The sequence below is a fragment of the Aulostomus chinensis genome, chromosome 2, assembly GCF_037954235.1.
Source record: "Aulostomus chinensis isolate RoL2024-O1b breed Wild chromosome 2, RoL_Achi_v1.0, whole genome shotgun sequence".
NCBI classification, from domain to species: domain Eukaryota; kingdom Metazoa; phylum Chordata; class Actinopteri; order Syngnathiformes; family Aulostomidae; genus Aulostomus; species Aulostomus chinensis.
This window is the reverse complement of record NC_141321.1, coordinates 27,612,872-27,630,674: the sequence shown is the minus strand read 5'-3', so window position 1 is coordinate 27,630,674 and position 17,803 is coordinate 27,612,872. Positions and strand designations below refer to the sequence as shown.

The 17,803-nt window shown below is 40.7% G+C and overlaps 1 protein-coding gene across 2 annotated transcripts in view; it reads right to left on the bottom strand.

Moving 5' to 3' along the window:
- Positions 1–700: 700 nt before the first annotated feature.
- The window catches only part of insyn1 (inhibitory synaptic factor 1), a 54,528-nt gene continuing 37,425 nt past the window's right edge, over positions 701–17,803 (bottom strand). For both annotated transcript variants that reach the window (XM_086188340.1, XM_086188348.1), the window contains exon 3: positions 701–8,004. In XM_086188340.1, coding sequence (XP_086044466.1) covers positions 7,198–8,004 — 807 coding nt within the window. In that variant the 3' untranslated portion in view covers positions 701–7,197. The remainder of the gene's footprint in view (positions 8,005–17,803) is intronic.

Sequence of the window (17,803 nt, the reverse complement as noted above, 5' to 3'; positions counted from 1 at the left end):
AAATGCTGAAAAAGGTGTTTCGATTATTTCACATTTGTTCCTCGCGACTTCATGTCATATTGCTGCTCTTTTCCACTGAGGCTGTTCAAGCAGCTGCCTGTGTTGATATTCTCTCTCTATTAAGGTCTGTTCAGGTTGGATGCATTTTGGATGGGGTCTAATTATTCTTGAGTCTATTCAAATCGGGTCTGACTGCCGGGGTGTGATTGTGAAAGGTCTCCCTTTCACATCAGGTCTCCCTTTCTTAGGAAAAGTATTTTTAGCGACCCGGCTCAGGTAGGTTCTCCATGGGTCACTTGTGAATTTGCTTAAATTGTCATGAAGGAAAAGAGCACTTTGAAGGCTAGAATAATGAAAAAAGCTCCTTATTTGACTGTGGGTATGGAAACACGTATATCTTAAGTTATGTTTTCTCTCATTGTTCAATATCTGTACTCGTACTACAAGTACTGGTAGCCGTAAAACCTGTGGCAGCTCAAATAGCACATTTATCTGTTGTTGATATTGTTCAATAAATAGAACAATGACGACAACTTTATTTGAGTTTTCAAAAGCTGCGGTCAGGTCTGACTGAAAATGATGATATATAGACCCGTTCTCGGTCGATGTCAGAGCTTTTTCACTGCGCTCAATTATAAACTAAACTTAGGGAACAGAAAACAACAGTTCTTTCCTTTAGTTTAAATTAATGTGTGTTTATCCCTCCTGTTTCTTTCAAGTACCTGACTTAATGAAATCCCACAGCTATTTATCTTTTGACATACCTCTGAGCTACTTTGTCAGCAAGCCACTGTGAGAGCACAAACCAAACCTGACATTTGACTAATTGCAGTCATTTGAGAATGATCACTGCAATAATGTATTGGAAATGCACAGCAGCATGACACAACACTAGGGCACTTCTCTCTGTCGGGTAACATTCAAAGTAAGGAAGAATGTGTGGAAAAACACTACTAACTGGGGCAAGGTAAGTACAATCGCAATTACTGCATAGATCCATTCTGCTTTGCGAGAATCGTTAAAGAACCAATCTATAGTTCAATCAGTCATTTGGTGCTGCAGCAGCATAACCAAACTCCTAACTAAGCTTCATGATGAAGCCCTGACTCTTACCTGTTCATGAAACCTTGCAAATTTCTGTGTGTTTAATGAAGACCTCTCCTGGGCTGGAATGGAGAGTTCATTACAGCCAGTGTACAGGAAAGAATGAATGGAGGTGTGCGTGTGTGTGTGTGAGTGTGTGTGTGTGTGTGTGTGTGTGTGTGTGTGTGTGTGTGTGTGAGAGAGAGAGAGGGGGGGGTGTGTGTGTGAGTGAGTGAGTGAGTGAGAAAGAGGGAGAGATTGGATCTAGACTGTAGAGAAAGTAGTAAATATGAGTGATGAGGAAAGCTGTTTGTAAGGTAAAATAAGGGGCACTTGGGGACTTGCCATGTACATTGCACCTGTCTTATTATCATTTAACTCTTATTTGTTGGTCTTACTAAACTGTCAGCAATTCCTTGCCTTCTTGGCCTTTACCTGTAAAATGCCATGGAAATGCTGACAGGCTGCCAAACCAGAGCTGTTTAGAAAGGACTGCAGCTTGCTGTTCCTTGGCTTCGATCAGAATTTTAGAATGAGCCGCACGTCCATATAGCTCCACGTTTATATTCTATAGTCAGTTTTAAAATGCATCAGCACTTTCATCTAATTGACTCTAATTTCCCTTTTAAAACTCATTGGGGTTTTTGTACAATACATTTTCTCATCATGCTAGCATTCTTCATCCATCCCTGCAGTCTGCGAAAGTGATTTTTCCTGTAATTTTGTATTTTTCAGGAACAATTTAATTGTCGCTCCGTGTATTCCTCGCTCTGCTGAGCGTGTCATTACACACACAATCTGAATGCAGTTTCATGTGGTATGCAACAAGTTAAGATTTCTGTGGCGCTTCAGTGCGAGGCCTCACAACATTTCAGCTGCACATATTTCTGTCTCTCTTGTTTTCTTGGGTCTCTGAATTTATTTTGGCAAAGATTCTGTCATCCTCTGCATTGCTTGTCATCCTACATTTAAAGAAATATTTCACCACTGGAGAAACGGCTGTTTAAGCAGTAGAAAGGCACTGATATTTTTAAGTGGGTGATACATTAGCAGAGAAATTGATCTGCGGTAGAAACATTTTGCTTGAAAAAGTAGAAAGCCCACAATGACCAGAATGCCCTGGTCTCATTGTCTTCCCAAGGCCATTGCCATGTTAGTGACAAAACACTTGTACATTTATTTTTCCTTGCACAGGGAAGAGGTATTTTTTTCTATATATTTGGAGCAGCAATGTGATCCAAGTGTCCGTTAAGGGAGGCAGATATGTGGAAGTGTCATCTGTAGTTCTAACATGTTGGTGAAAGAAGCTGGTCATGTGGCAGACTTCATTTACTCGCACTGCAATGATGCAAAGTCATAAAATGTCAATGGCTTCTGCACTAATTCAGTATGCCTTAAGGCAGGTTTAGTACAAACACACAAAAACCATTTGGAAGTCTTATCTGAGCAAGACGCCTTCTCTTGATCTATCATATTATCACCTGTTATTACCTTTCTTTGTTTTGCTTGACATGCCATTCTATTACAATACCATGGTGAATGGGAAAGTGGCAGGGTTTTTCATTAACTTTAATTACCATGTGCCAAGTCATATGAAGACAGTGTTTTGTCCCAGGGACTGCCCAGCCCCCCATATCCAGCCACAGATCCTGTCCTTCATCACCTGTGAAGGTCTAATCTTATCTGTGGCTGTTGCATGCCTCTTCATTAATCACTCCCCGCGCCCAATCAAATGGTGACTGATGGTTGACATAGCCTTGTCCAGCCATCCCTCAGGTGCTGAGAGCCTCACTCTGTTAGGCCGGGAGAAAATGTGGTATAGATCCTCGTAGCTGATTGCTACCAGTGTCCTCTACACGGGGCACATCATGTGCCACGTAACCCTGTGCCAAACATCCAGCGTGAAGTTCAACACGTTGCTCCACTGCTGCTGACAAGGCATATGGTTACATTTCTTCTCAATGACACAAAACTTGTTTGACCTAAAACACTGAAGTGTTCATGAATGGAAAGGTGTATCGTTAAAAAAGAGGTTTGAGGTTGGGGAAGAAAATGGAATACAAATAGTTTGTTCTAGTACCGGCAGGATATAAATGACCCAAAGATGAAACAAATCAACCTTAGGTAGCCCGGGCCGTTAGCAAATCCATAGTAATCAGTGAGACTGCATTGAGCTCTCCGCTTCATGGACCCTTACCAATCAGCAGAGAAAACAGAGATCTGTCATCTGTTTTTCCCTGCTCACTGATGGAGGCAAGGGGCAGTGAGAGTGAAGTGTGGTAATTACATATGAAGGGTGGGTAAGGCTGGGGGCGTATGTTTCAGTGTCTCCGTGTCATTCTCACCTTTTTAAACAAGCCTTTCTCTGCGTTATGGTAACTCCACAGGCGATGCGATCGGGGAGATTAATCTGAGATTTGAACGAATACATGGTGATGTCAAAACACAGGTAGCATGACTCATTTTGTACCCTTTAAAAATTGATTAAAAACAATCTTGTCTCATGAGCAAGTCGAACCAAATGACTTCCAGGGGGATGTGCTGCTTCTATTTATCTATCGATCTCCATTATTTGCAGTGACAGTGAAATATGAAATTATACATGAAGCACTGTATATCTATCTATATCTATCTATCTATCTATCTATCTATCTATCTATATATATATATATATATATTCCACTTATATCCTTACACACTAACAAGAGCAGTCAATATGCAGGCAAAACACACATGTTTTGGCTTGACTGTGCTCGGGTCTCCATAACCTTCGGATGCCTCCCATCTTTTCCCTAAAGAGAACCGAGGACAGAGCACTGCCACAACAGAGATGAAAAATAAATGATTATTACCAATTTTTTTTTTTGTCCAGTTTTTTTTTTTTTTAAATCTGTCCTTTCGATTTGAAGAGGTGATTCATAGCAGCTTATAAAATCTTTATACTGGAAAATAAAGGGGGAAAAAAAATCCATCTCACATTGTAACGTCTGGCGGGTGTATAGGCATCACAATGAGGGCTTAGTTTGTTTTCCTGTAATTGATGCTTTGCCTGTGTGGCGGCATAGCTTTGTTTGTTTATGCTAATGACTATGATGACCTGGTCGGTCCCCAATCTAGCAAGAAAATGGCAGCCAATGCTGTGGGGAGTGAGCCATTGATTTCACTTCAGAACCTCTTTCTTCGCAGGTACTTGGGATTAACTGTGCAAGAGCAGGACAAAAGAAAATCTTATAAAAAAGCAATAAACACATAAATAATGAAGATAATTTCCCCAAATAACTCCTGATATATGCATCTATAGCACATCATCTTCAGGCTAATTGCTTCTTGTGTAGTTTCTATCAAGCTGCCTGGTATAAAAGTGTTCACTTTGCTTCCATTATATCAGGCTCCCGAGGCTTAGTGCTGCCTCAACAGCACAGCTGTAACTCCCCTAAGCAGTGTACTATGCAATAACTATTATACACAAACACACAAACAGAAGCAAATAGGTGAGCTGTAATGAATGTGTGTGCAGCTGTCTGCACAGTAGCAGAAGGCTGGGCTCATCAGATCGTCACCGTTGTCTGTAATGTGTTGTCTGCAGTCTTTCTGTAACATGTCACTTTGTTGTAAGGGTGTAATGGTTCAGCAAGCCCGCAGTTTGGGTTGTATTACAGTTTTGGGGTCACAGTTTTGTTTTGCTGCTACATTACAGCACCCAAAAAGTGTATTTTGAATTTAAGTAGCCTACTCCCAATAAGATGTCTTGAGATGTTTTTGTTTTCCCCTCCTGCATCACTTCTTTGTGAATCCATAATGCAGAAAATGCCAGCCACATATATTTAGCTTAAAGCTACATGGTGACTGACAGCTAACAACAACAAAAGTGTCCAAAAAAGTTGGTTGACAAACTTTCAAGTGGATTGTCTGGTATAATCCATGTATTCTTTATCCAGCCTTCATTCTGTAATCTTCATAAAGAAGTAATGGAGGAGGGGGAAAAAAAAAAATTTTCACCCTAAAAACTGACATCGAATCTCAGTTCAGTGCTCATTCATCATAGCACTGAGGATAAGCAGCTGCCGCAGTCAGCTGACTGAGCTCCAAACTAGAAGTGTTACAGTTTGTTCGTTTTAAGCTCAAATACAAGCGTTTTTCGATTACTGAATTCACAGCTCGGACTTATGGTTGAGAGTTCGTAAATGGGCATTCTTGGGCAGATTTGATGTTATTAGCAGTCAGTCGTCATTAGCGTGTACCTAAATTTATGTGGCTGGCTCTTTCTGCATTCTGGGGTCGCAAACAAGTGATGCATCAGGAAAAAAAGTGTCTGACAGCTCAGGATACCTCATAGTGAGTACTTGAAAGGCAAAATACAGTTTTGGGCGAAGTATCAGTTTACAGAGAAGAGGTGCAAATGACAACAAATGGCAGTCACACCATCGTTACACCCCTGGAAAAAAAACAAATTCTCATTCACTTACCGAAGGCACCGAAACCCCAAAATGACGATATGTTCCTGGTCTTTTGCAACTGTTTTTTTAAGTTGTAGTGTGTTACGCACTCAGGAACACTGTATCCTTTCACTGAGTTTCAAATTATTCTGCTACTGACTCTAAAGACTACGGGTCTACATCAACGATACATTATTACGTCAGCAATGTGTTTTTTGTTGTTGACAAATGTTCCAGATGTTTAAAACATTCTCCAATAAAACTGGAAGATTTATCCCGGGGGACAAAGAATCTATGAAAAAATAAAATGTTACTTGTACTGTAGTACCATGTCCACTTTCTGCAGAAGGTCAAATCCACACGTGGTGATCAGAGGCACAAAGGTCAGCGAGGTGTTTCCTCTAAGAGGACAACATTTTACTTTTTACTTTCAAACTGAAAAACGCAACACTGAATAATGGCTGAGTGGACCAAGGGTGCAGGCTCACAAAGCCATTCCCTGGGGGAGATTATTGCTCAGTAAAAACAATCTTTAAACAAGAACATTCTCTTTCTACCATCAAATCTCACTCTTGTAGACATTTTTTTTTCGTTGAAATGTCACTTTCTTTTGGGCTACAGTTCAATTTTTTTTCCCCATGCAGTGTAAGTAAATAGCTCTGACTGTGTTTTTGTTCACAGATCCCAGGAGACAACCATGCACTCTCAGCAGAGAGACCCCTCACTGCACCCTCCCTCTAACATATTGATCAGGAATGGTTATTGGCATTAGCCCCTTGAATAAAACGCTGCTCTACCGCGTCCAATTCCCCACTGAGCAACTGAATAGAGAGACAAAATGCCTGGCACTTTTATATGTTATTTAGCTCCTGCCCGATGACGTCACCCCCCCTCCCTGCAGTCACAGAGGAAGAGAAAACTAGAAAATGTCACACATTCTGCTATCATTACTTTGTGTTCCTGTTTTTCTGCCTGCCACCCCCTATGCTTCAACTTGTGCAGCAGACAAAAAGGAGATCACATTGGGATAATTTGTAAGATCAAGGGCAGGTAAAGAGTGTTGTTTTCTAGCTCTTTGCTCAAAGTTGTTTGTTGACATCAAAGAGAGAGAGAGGCTTGACATGTGTATCTAGATACATTTCCCAGCTGAAAGCAACAATCCCCTTGACATTTGAAATAACTGGAACATGAAGAAAAGATAATGTTTATACAGATTCAGAGTACAGAATGTGCAGCGTTTTGTATCCACATTATAGGAACAAGCTTTTTTTCTTTCTTTTTTTCTGACTTATACTCTCATAGAAGGAAGAAAAAGGACCTCTTCATACATTTTGATCACCTAAAATGTTCTACCAAAAATGATTGCTGTTGTAATCTCAAATGTCTCAAATGATAACACAAAGGGAATCCATTCAGTGTATCTTTTAACATTAGAACAGGCACTAACCTTTTGGTCCACCAATAACTTTCATCCTTCACCGATATAATAATCAGCTTTGCTTCTTTTCATTGTGTTTTCCCTGAGCCTTGGAATGACTTTAGGTAGTCGAGTGATTTCCCATATATCATTTATTTATTTAGTAATTAATTTATTTGTGTATTAATCTATGAGCTTTGTATTTAATATTAAATAATGCACAGTCCTTTTCATGAGATTTATGATAAACGTAGGACTTTCTCAGTGATCCTTTGTTTTCTGTTTGGTTGGAATATAGGGCAGTACAGTTTGGGTGCTCTTGTCTGAGACAGTTTGTGTGCTGCTATTTCGTAACAGTTTTTTGCGGCAGCCGGGGTTCAAGAGACCTTTCCTGGGTAGTGTGTGAGCTCCTGTTGTCCCCTTTATTGGTGAAGAGACGTAAGAAGGGTCGAGACAGTTATGGAGGAGTGAGTGCTCGGAGGAAGAACGTTTGGGGGTAACCGAGCTGGCCAGGAGGTTGGGCTCACTATCACTACCGCTCTTGTCCTCTTGTAACTCCTCTTGCTCTTCTTCCTCTTCATCATCGTCACAGCACAGTGCATGATACAGAATTTTGTCACTGAATCGGACCCTCTCTCTTGTGCCTGATGTACGGGAAGTCTTGTGGCTGTGCGTGGAGCTGCTAGCTTCCTCGCTGGATGAATCTGGAGTAATAATGCGGGGCCCATTGGGAATAGGCAGCCCACCATTCATCTGGGAATAGACCGAGGCAGTGGTGGGGGGCGTGGTTGGGGTCTGTGTCTGGGTAGGTATTGTCCCACGACCCAGCTCTGGTCGTGGATCTCCTGGATTCTCACCAGATATGCGGGCAGCCGCACCAGCAGCTTCCAGATAGCTGCAGAACTCCCAGCTATCAGAAAGCACATCAGCATTGAGGAAGTCTAGTCTGAAGGCTTCTCCTAAGCCCCGCTCACTGCTGGATGTGCTGCTGGCTGTGGCCACCGTCCAGTCATCCGGCTCCAGGTCAAAGTCAAAGTCTGACGTTAGTTTATCGATCTGACCCACCACCTGGAAAAGAGAGAGCACAAGAAAGAGGAGCTCATGAGACGGTGTAGTGCAATAAAGGCAAAGTTGAAAGAGTATTTCTCTTTAATATTGTTGAATTGTTCCTCTCTTCTCAGTAGACAATAAAAGGAGTACAGGCAGCAACAAGACACCTTTTTTTCACATATTCTGAAAACCTCTCATGTGTTTTCCAAAGTATACTCCTTCGTACATGCAGATAGATCAAAATTTTGACTAAAGTAGTAACACTACAAAATGAATCAATTATGAGAAATTTAAGAAATCATACAAATCCTAATTTCCACCAGACACATTGCCTTTAATGACTAGAATTGGTAGTGTGAAATTATCACAGAAATAATACTGTGGAAGTAGCAATTGGGGATTTGATTTTGATAAATCTCTCATATTACATTGCGCACAATTTCCAGCTGCTTCCATCCACATTCCACCCCGGGCAGGATTAACAAAAGATTTATGATCCACAGCTGCTAATAACAACTGCTTTGTTTGCCTTTATTATATGCCATTATATTGCTTTTAATTGATAAGTACTTAATTGTTTGCTCATGGTGTTAAAATTGTTTTCATTCCCGCCATGGCCTCCTGTGGACAGGTGTTGTAAATTAACTTTATGCTACTTCCAGACAAAATTTGATATCCAGTGGAATGAGGTTGTGTGTTGCAAGTCATCAAAGAGGATTATTCCGCCGTTATGGGAAAAGTGAGGACGCCTCTTCGATGTGGTGGAACTGCATCAACTGTACACCCTCAGCCCAGTGGATGATTCTCTTAGTCTTGATGTTGTCCTGCAGTGAATGAATGAGATGAACCCACACAGAGAGAAGGCTTTATGGAACAAAAACCCACTGCTTTTGATCTTTCTACACTGATTTATTTTAATTCCAGTGCTATTGTATAAAACCCTTATGTTCACCTACTGCCTGCAAATGTATTAACTAAAAAGCATTTCATGTTACCTCTAAATTAACCTTGATGCCTCTGTCATCAGCGCTGTTGAATGTTTGATGACTATAGAGCACTTCAGCCCAAATCACCCCGGTTTGCTACAATCCAAGCCCTTCTATACTTGACATTTAAGCACCTTCAATCAAAATGTTCTACTCTCAAAACAATCTAACATAAAATGAAAACACTTCATTCACATAGAGTGGAAATTATACATTTTCAATTTTCCCCAACCAATTAGCAGGTACATTCAAGGTGTTGCATTTTAAACCAAGACATTTTGTAGAAAGTGCATATATAGGTTTGCTGTAAAATTGCAGGTGAATGGCAGAAAAAGTGTATTGTAACTCTGATGTAGTTTACCTTTAATAGATAATTATGATTCTCAGACTGCTGCATGAGTGCTGCTCTGCTCATTTACACACTAAAAGCTCAGGTACTCATCGCAAACATAGACACTGACAGCTACAGTTTGATCTTGCTAATGTCTGATGTGTAAACAAGTCCGGATGATTTGAACGGAACAGTAAATTTTTTTTAATTCTTAATGAAATACATTGGATTTACAAATGAGTAAATTAGAGAAAAGAAGAATAAAGGATGACTAGATGCTTCTACTCTGGCATTATTCACCTGCATGTGTGGCACTGGCTGTCAATGAGTTCCTCTGCTGATGTGCCAGCTCTGGCATCGTACGCCTCATGACTACCTGGACTGAGTTTTTCTCCACTGGCACCCCACAGAAAATGGCTGGATGAACCCTCTAATTCTTGAATTACTCATCCTGTTTGCTGTTTGTTTTGCTGATAGTACTCATGCAGTTTATAATGGAAGCTGTTGGGGATCGTCTAACAAAAATAGGTCCCCCGAACGAGGAGAGGACCACAGGTATGCGGCGGGAAAGCTATCTCACACACCGTGTCTCTAGGGGCCAACTCAAATGAACATAGAATTTGAGGTCTGAATCTATACAGTAAGATGAATGGAATGATTTTTGCAGTTTAAAAACTGAAGATCTGAGGTCAAAGCAACTCCATGGTTGAAGTACCAGGTGAGGACAATATGAAGGGAAGTAGTAATTACAGGCAGAGTAGAGGGGAGATTCTGTCTCAGATCCTGAAACCACCTCATGTGCACACTGGGATCCAAAAAAGGGTGAATTTACAAGATAATTAAGATGATCAGCACCCGTCATATCTTCCGCATCACATGCAAGTAGGAGTGCATATCCCTGATATGTCCTGCAGATCTTTCCACTGTGTAATGGAAAGACAAAATCAGATAAGTCATGAAAGATTCAGCAGGTTCTGATTTGTAGAGCTTTACACCTTACTGGATATAAGAGGAGAAAGTCTGACTTTAAAGCAGCAATGTAAACTACTTTAAGTACATCAAGTCCAAGTTTAGGTCCAAATAACGGACAGTGATGGTGAATCTGATCAGGCCAAACAGCAGTCTGGCACTAAATCATGGAAAGGGAATCATTGCAAAGGTCAGTGGGGTTCAGTGGTTTTGCTTTTGAGATTTGTTCTAATGTAATCGACACACAAGAACAAATTTACACCCATTTAAGTGCTGGCATGTTTGTGCAAAATAAATGGTTATCGTCTTTTCTTCAGTTCTACTATTATGTCCTATTTTATGTGTTTCTATTGTTTTTAATCATTATTTTCATTTCAAAAAGAATTAGGCCTGTGGGCTTTTTAAATAAATACTAGTCGAGCCCTTCAGTTCACATTAATTGTGCTGACACGGGTCTCAGGTCTGTGACCAAACACTCAGCTGATGGCACACAGAGTGCTGTCTCTCCAATAATGGTCCTGATGCGCTGCTTCAGCTCCGATAACTCTGGCCAAGCCTTTTCCACTCAAGTGGTCAGCATCTCTCTTCATATTTTTGCGTGTCGGGTGGGTGCAAGTATGAAAAGCTCACTACTGTGGCTCAAACAGGAGAGATGGATCAGACACATTACTCAAATAATGTAGTGCCAAAGACCAGATTTATGGGCAGCCTGACGCTTCAGCATGGAGCTACAGACCTTACACGAATTTGGATCAATCCAGAGAGCTGCACTGCAACTCTAAATGCAAGAGAGCCAGTTTGACTCCAAAAAATAGAACCAATGTTTCACCCCAAATCTCCCTTATGAGGGCTTAGAAAATAGGAGGCACTAATTGCTCATACCTGTCTTTATAGCGGCAGGGGGTTCTACCTAATCCTTCCAGAGGCAGTGCTCCCAACCTGGGTGCATGCCTTCAAATGTAGTTGATAACTGTCTCCTGCTGCAGGTCAGAGTGGAGCACACGCTCAGTGCAGCAACAGAGTCGGTGTCAACTCTAGTCAGTGCGTTTTCTGCTAGTCAGAGCGAAGAAGCAGTTTGCTGTAGAACAATGGATGAAATCAACGCATCGGGAAAAAGTCATTAAGGCCTAAAAAGCTTCTTTTTGTCTGATATCTACCCTGTGAATCATTTGTTCAATAAAAAATATCAACCCTAAAGGGGAATCTATTTGGAAATCTGTCCTTAGTTAAATGATGCTGTTCCCTTGTTTGGCATCAATTCAGAGAAAAACATCCTTTTTATTCAGATCCATAGAGCAAACCAAATGTTGCATAAAGGAAAAAGGTGGTTCTCTATCACAGGCGCCAGAGCGGAAGTCACACTGACACAGACAGCAGCTGCTCCATAAGAGCCTGAAAAACCCACATTATTATTTTTGGTCCCACCTAAGCATCCTTGTTTAACTTAGAAACACACATCTTTACCTTTCTTGAACAAGCCAGCAAAACATTGAATGGGCATTCAATCATAGGCTTGGTAGCTAACCAGCTGCTGAGTTGTAGCACATTTATCAGCAGGTAAACATGGTACACCTGAAAATGTCACTTTGGTCCCATTGATGCCTTTATGGTTATTGCGCCTCAAAATCCCTGCTAGTAACACTCTATCTGCCCGTGGGTTACAGCAGTTGTTTACTTTACAGTGATGGAGACAAGTGTCTTTCTTTGATGATCCTGCATTGTGAAGCAACAAAAGCATAAGTAGTTTAATAGAACAAAAGTAATCACATAGAACAAATGATTCTGTTCATTGATTTATGTGCTTCTTAGTGAAATAAGTCTCTTAATTGTTGTTACTCTATCTCCTTCTCTGTTGCTGCACCCTGTGAATGACAAAGATTAAATATGTGTGGCTGTGCTTTAGTTTTTAAAAGTGTATTCACCTCAGTTGTGAGCGGGATAACATTACACAAGGTGTTTCACTTTAAAAAATTGTCTGAACGCTCCGTGCCGTTCCAGCCTGGCTCGACCTGCTCCGTTCAACTTGACGGGACTTCCATCAAAAATGTAGAAGGCATGTACATTCGGTGTAGCGGAGAGGAGAGACTGCCTCTGGGACACTTCTGACAAGCATTCACAGCCAGATTTTGACGCAGCCCTCCCAGGTGAAATCAAGGGGTGTCTAAATGTAAGCCTGCTGCTTAGTTATTATAACACAGCAGACTTGACTTCTCATTTGTGTTGTTTCCCTACAATTTTAATTTCTGGATATGAAGCTTAGGGCTGTGATAAACTGCTGCTGTGTATACACCATGGACTTTATGGCGCTATCACTCTACAAAGTTTATGATGCAGAAGTGCCATATCTTTGTGACTGAAAATACTCCATTTGGAACACACTTAAGCAGTAATGTACAGTATAAGAATGGATATACGATTTGAGCTGGGGATTGCAATTTAATTTGATATTTACTTCATTGCTTTCTTTTACTGTAAATTGTATCTTGTGGAAGTTAAGAACGATGATCTTGATTATGACCGTATCCATGATTCTCCATGTGTGAAAGATGAAAAAAAAATACTGGCAGCAAAAAAATACCAGTTTCTTTCAATTTGTTAGCGAGTATGTTTTATGTATGGTCTAAATTAGCAGGATTCCCAAACCAATAGCGCATCCGATGTTGTTTATATGGTCCATTTATTTTTGTAATTTATTTTTCCATTTACATTGCACACTAACAGCCACCAGCCATGAGTCAACTGTGGTCACAGCAACTGATCAACACAGAGTTCAGTCATTTCAAAGCTCTCAAAGGTGCTTTAAAAGAGAGGCTGCCTTGGCAGCATCAGCCAAGGGTTTATTACTGTACTTCAACACCTGTCTGAGATGATTGGGCTGGGTAATTGAGGGTCAGAGTGAAAGAGGGCACTTAGAGCCTTTTTTTTGTGACAGAAAGGCACGGTGATGGAAAAGACAGACAAGGATCGTCTAACATAGAGTGACGGTCAGTAATGTAAAAACTCTCGGAAGAGTCTCTCCTCAGATGGAGAGGTGATTTGAGAAATAGATTCAGTACAGTCCACTATCATTACAAGAGTTCTCCTCTGTGATATGCAGCTCCACCTGGTATCATGATTTATTTATCATGAGTGGGAACCTGTTTCTTTTCTCTCAAGTGAGCTCCTGTCCTGTGTTAACGCTACTAGAAAATGTGCTGGAACATTCGTAGTGGAGTAACTTGGCCGATGTCTGGTATATTTTGCCAGTAATGTGAAAAATACAGGTTGAGATTTGGGTGTAAAAATGCTTCTGACAAGGAGAGGTTGAGTTCATGTTTAAATGCAGTTTGATCTTTAAATAGATGTTTAACAGGATTTTTAGCTTTTTGTACGTTAGCTGTCTAGTGAACACATAGTGGTCGCCCTCCTTCGCAAGTTTTGCACATGATAATAATGTAAAAGGGACTTTTTAATGTGTTTTGATGAGCCTACTGGACAGGATATTACATTTCCAAAGACTGACTATTTTAAGCCAGATGAGTGAAAAATATGGAATCTGCAGTTAAGCAGTTTCTATATTTAGATCATAAAAAACACACATCAGGTAAGTTACCAAAATAAAAGTGACATAACAGTGTCGGTGGGTTCATTTGGAATGCACACTCCCTGAGTGAACTTTCTGCAGATTGCTTCATTACACTGTGTTCAAGTGTCCTCTCTCCATCTGTTCCTGTGCCACACATTCTTTCAGGAGTCATTTTCAGTGTAGACGTCTGCACTGTTTGTTTGTTAATTATGCAGCATCTAGCATGGGTTTGCTTTGTTTATGGGAAAAACTGAAATGTGTTCACTGGAGCCATTCAAACAGATCTAAGTGTTATTTCTTTCACAACATGTCCCGATAGATTTCCAGACTGCCTGTGCAGGTCTGCCAACACTGGAAACAGCTTCTGTGGGCTAGAAAGTATCTGCAATTATCAAAATGGCCTCACACGCTGGCTAGAGATATAAATTGTTTGCAAATATTGTTTTAATGTAGTTTTCTCCTGGAGGTTTACAGTTCCTCCTCACTCTGCGGCTCAATTTAATTCTCCTCAAGATGTGAGGAGAGTTGCATCCAAACCTCTCACATTGCAATGATACGGTTTATCTTATCCGCCAGGGGCTAATTCATCATCCTCGACTTACTATGAAAGAACATTACTGAACTAACTAAACATGTTCCAATCTTTTCCAGACTTTTCCTCATTATTGGATGAAACAGCATTTTTTGGGCATTTTCTACTGAGATCATTGATGGACAGCAAAAAAGAGAATGCAGCAGAATTCTATTTATTTTATTTTGTGGTTCTGTGAAAATATACCATTGAACTCAGTTATTATATCAGTAATTAAAACCTTGACATCAGACAGAAGATTGGTAACCTGATGTGTCAGATGGTTTAGGGTTTCACAGAACCATCTGGAAACTGACAATCACGGGCGAACTTCAACCAATCAGATAAGCAACCTGACACAAGTCAGTTCTTTGATAAGTACGAACATCTTTTCTATTGAGAGAATCCATCAGTGGTCTTCATATCTCTTCTTTTAAAGAGTACACGCTCGGAACATCTGATATAAATGACGCGATAGCAGCACCTACGCTAACCTCATCATCTCAATGCTGCAACATCTAAACCACACCTCACACGATCTCATAGCCCCACGTCAACGCTGTACAATGGAGTATTTTGTACATGCATGCAGGGGTTAATTTGAGCCGGATCCTGCCGGAACAAGATCCGGCACCTCTGAATTTTGGCCTCCCTGTGTTCCGGTACTTATTGGGCAGATCCGGTACCTCGGTAATTATTTGGGCAGATCCGGTACCTCTTGTATTAAAAGAAAATATGAAAACGTTTTAAAAAATGTTTAAAATACAACAATAATGTGCATAGATAAATTTACAGACCAAATCCTTAGAATTTCATGTTGTTTATTAAGATTCAATGTCATTCGAAAGAGTCGGAGATCTGGTGATGCACCGACGCCAACAAACCACGCCCCTGACACAAACAAATGACCTTTCGAAATTCGCCGCCTCTGAGGAGCAAGCAGAGAGGAAATAAACAGTTACTATTTCAACGCCAACATGTCAAAAAGACAGTTAAATCTGCTGCTGTTTTTCAAAAAGAAGGAAGAGTCGCATGACGCTTAAAACGAGTCAGAACAGCCTCCACAAGCGGCGACGAGGGCAGCTGCAGCGGTCATGTTGACGATCAAAACCGGCTGCAGCAGGAGGCTAGCGCCGCCACAGCTAGCCAGGCTCACCTCCAGCTGGCCAAGCCGGGTCTAACGTAATGTGGGGTGTCTTGGACAACTAAATGGTGAGCATACCCTCTAATAATTGGCCGCCGTGCCAATCTTTAAATACCGTAATCATAATAATGGAAGATTTGTGTGATTTATTGTGAGCTCTTTTTTGTTTGTTTTACAAGTTGGACCTGTTGAGAAACAATTGCTGACTGTAGACTCTGAAGTCCCACCTGTGGTGATGTGGGCATTCACCTGTGCTGCGCAGAGGAGGCTAAATAACTGTGAATTATCGTCATAACATTGATACTATGGATATTATTTGAAATGGAGGCTTGTAAGTCCCACATCATGGCAAGTGGGCATTTGTATGTTGTTTTTTGTATACTTCCAGGACCCGTGCCCCTCTCTCACCCCTGAGCCGTCATATGTACTTAGCATTCTGGCACCTTATGATTTACAAATTAAGCAATGGTTTTACATGTTGTTTGTCTGTGCGTTCCGGGACCTGTGTCCATCTCTTCACCGCTGGGGTGTCATATGTACTTTGCGTTCCAGTACCTTATGAGTTACGAATTAAGCACTGCATGCATGATCAAATTTGTAAGGGGTTTCACTTTATTTAATATGATTGATATGGTATTGAAAGTGCATAGATGAGAGGTTAGCAATGGTTGGACACAACAGCAAATGAAACACCATCATAAAAACTGACTTAATAAGTCTGTTATTTATAACTTGTACAATGTGTTTAGCCACTGGAGCAGAGCACAGCTGATAGCACATCGCCATTATCTTTAGTCACTCTGTGCCTCAGGTTGCAAATTGAAACAACTCTACCTGAATTATGTAGGTTTAGTGTTTGGAAGTTCCCATAGAGCACGACTTTCACTCTCTTCCTTAGTGCTGCTTGAGCAGTGGTGAAGGAAGTACTGTATTTTCATCAGTTTCTTAAGTAAAAGTATGAATATCTAACTATAAAACTGTTATGTTAAAAAGAAATGCCCTGCGATAACAAGAGACGATGTGTAAAAAAAAAAGTGCACAAAGGAAATGAGGATTTTCTCCTTTAATAATTTGATTGTTTGCTTGTAAAACTCCTAAATTGAAAAATGCCACAAGTGCTCTGAAGGATTCTCAACAGAATTTTGGCACCGACTAATCAAAATATCTATTAATAGTTTTGGCTTTACTCTTATAAGCTGCTGGCCAATTTAATTTGCAAAAATACATGTAAAAGTCTGTTGTGTGCAAAAGTCTTAATTTGTGAAGAAATAGATCTAAAGCTGTAAGCCAAATGTTGACTGTGAGTAAAACAGTTAAATATTTGCCACTGAGATGTAGTGACAGAAGTAGAATGTGTTATGAAAAGAAATGACTGGAATAAAGTACAGGTACCTCAACTTTGCATTTAACCGCAGCTCTTGAGTACATCCCGCTGCTGTGTTGGAAACATCCTGTGACATACTTGGGTAGAAAGTTATTATATTTCTGCAGCTGTGTTGACAATCTCATTCCTCTACATAGTGTCTTTGTCAATCACATTGAGTGTGTTTATGGTACTAATGCAGTTGAATCCAGTGACTCAGTGGGTGGGAAACATTACAAATAAGTCAAGGGGACCTAATTTAGGTCAGGCCATCTTGATTGGTGAGATGTGTTGTATGGTGTTGGCACGGGGATGAAGTGTCCTTTGAAGTGTTGGCTGGAAGCATTTGCTGTAATTATCCTGTCATGAGAGGGGCTATAAGCCTGAGACTTCATTAGGCACATGTCTCCTGGTTTTTCATCATTTCTCAAAAAACACTCATCTTTATGGAGGCCTAAAATTGCTAAACAACACTATGATGAGCGCAGGGCCAATACCTCCCGACAACTCACTAATCAAAAGCATCATTACAAACTTCACCACATAATGGGCCTCATTTATCCCTCTGGGGTTTAGGAAGAGGTGGGCTACTGTAGCCATTAGACTGGGCATAACTGCTCTATAGCAAATGTGGAAGGTTTATAGTGTTTTATGAGGAACTTACAGGTGGTGCCATCAAGGAAGTAGCAGATGCAGCATGCACGCCGACTGATCATTTATTGGTTCTCCTCTATTTGTTCTGTATATGTAGAAGCCTGGGTCCAGTAACAACCATAAAGCCATGCTATGAGGCTCCCTAGTCTGCTTCTCTGAGAAACTTTGGATTAGACCTGAACATTGTCAGGTCAAATGCAAGGAAATCAGTACGCATGTATGCACAGCAAATTT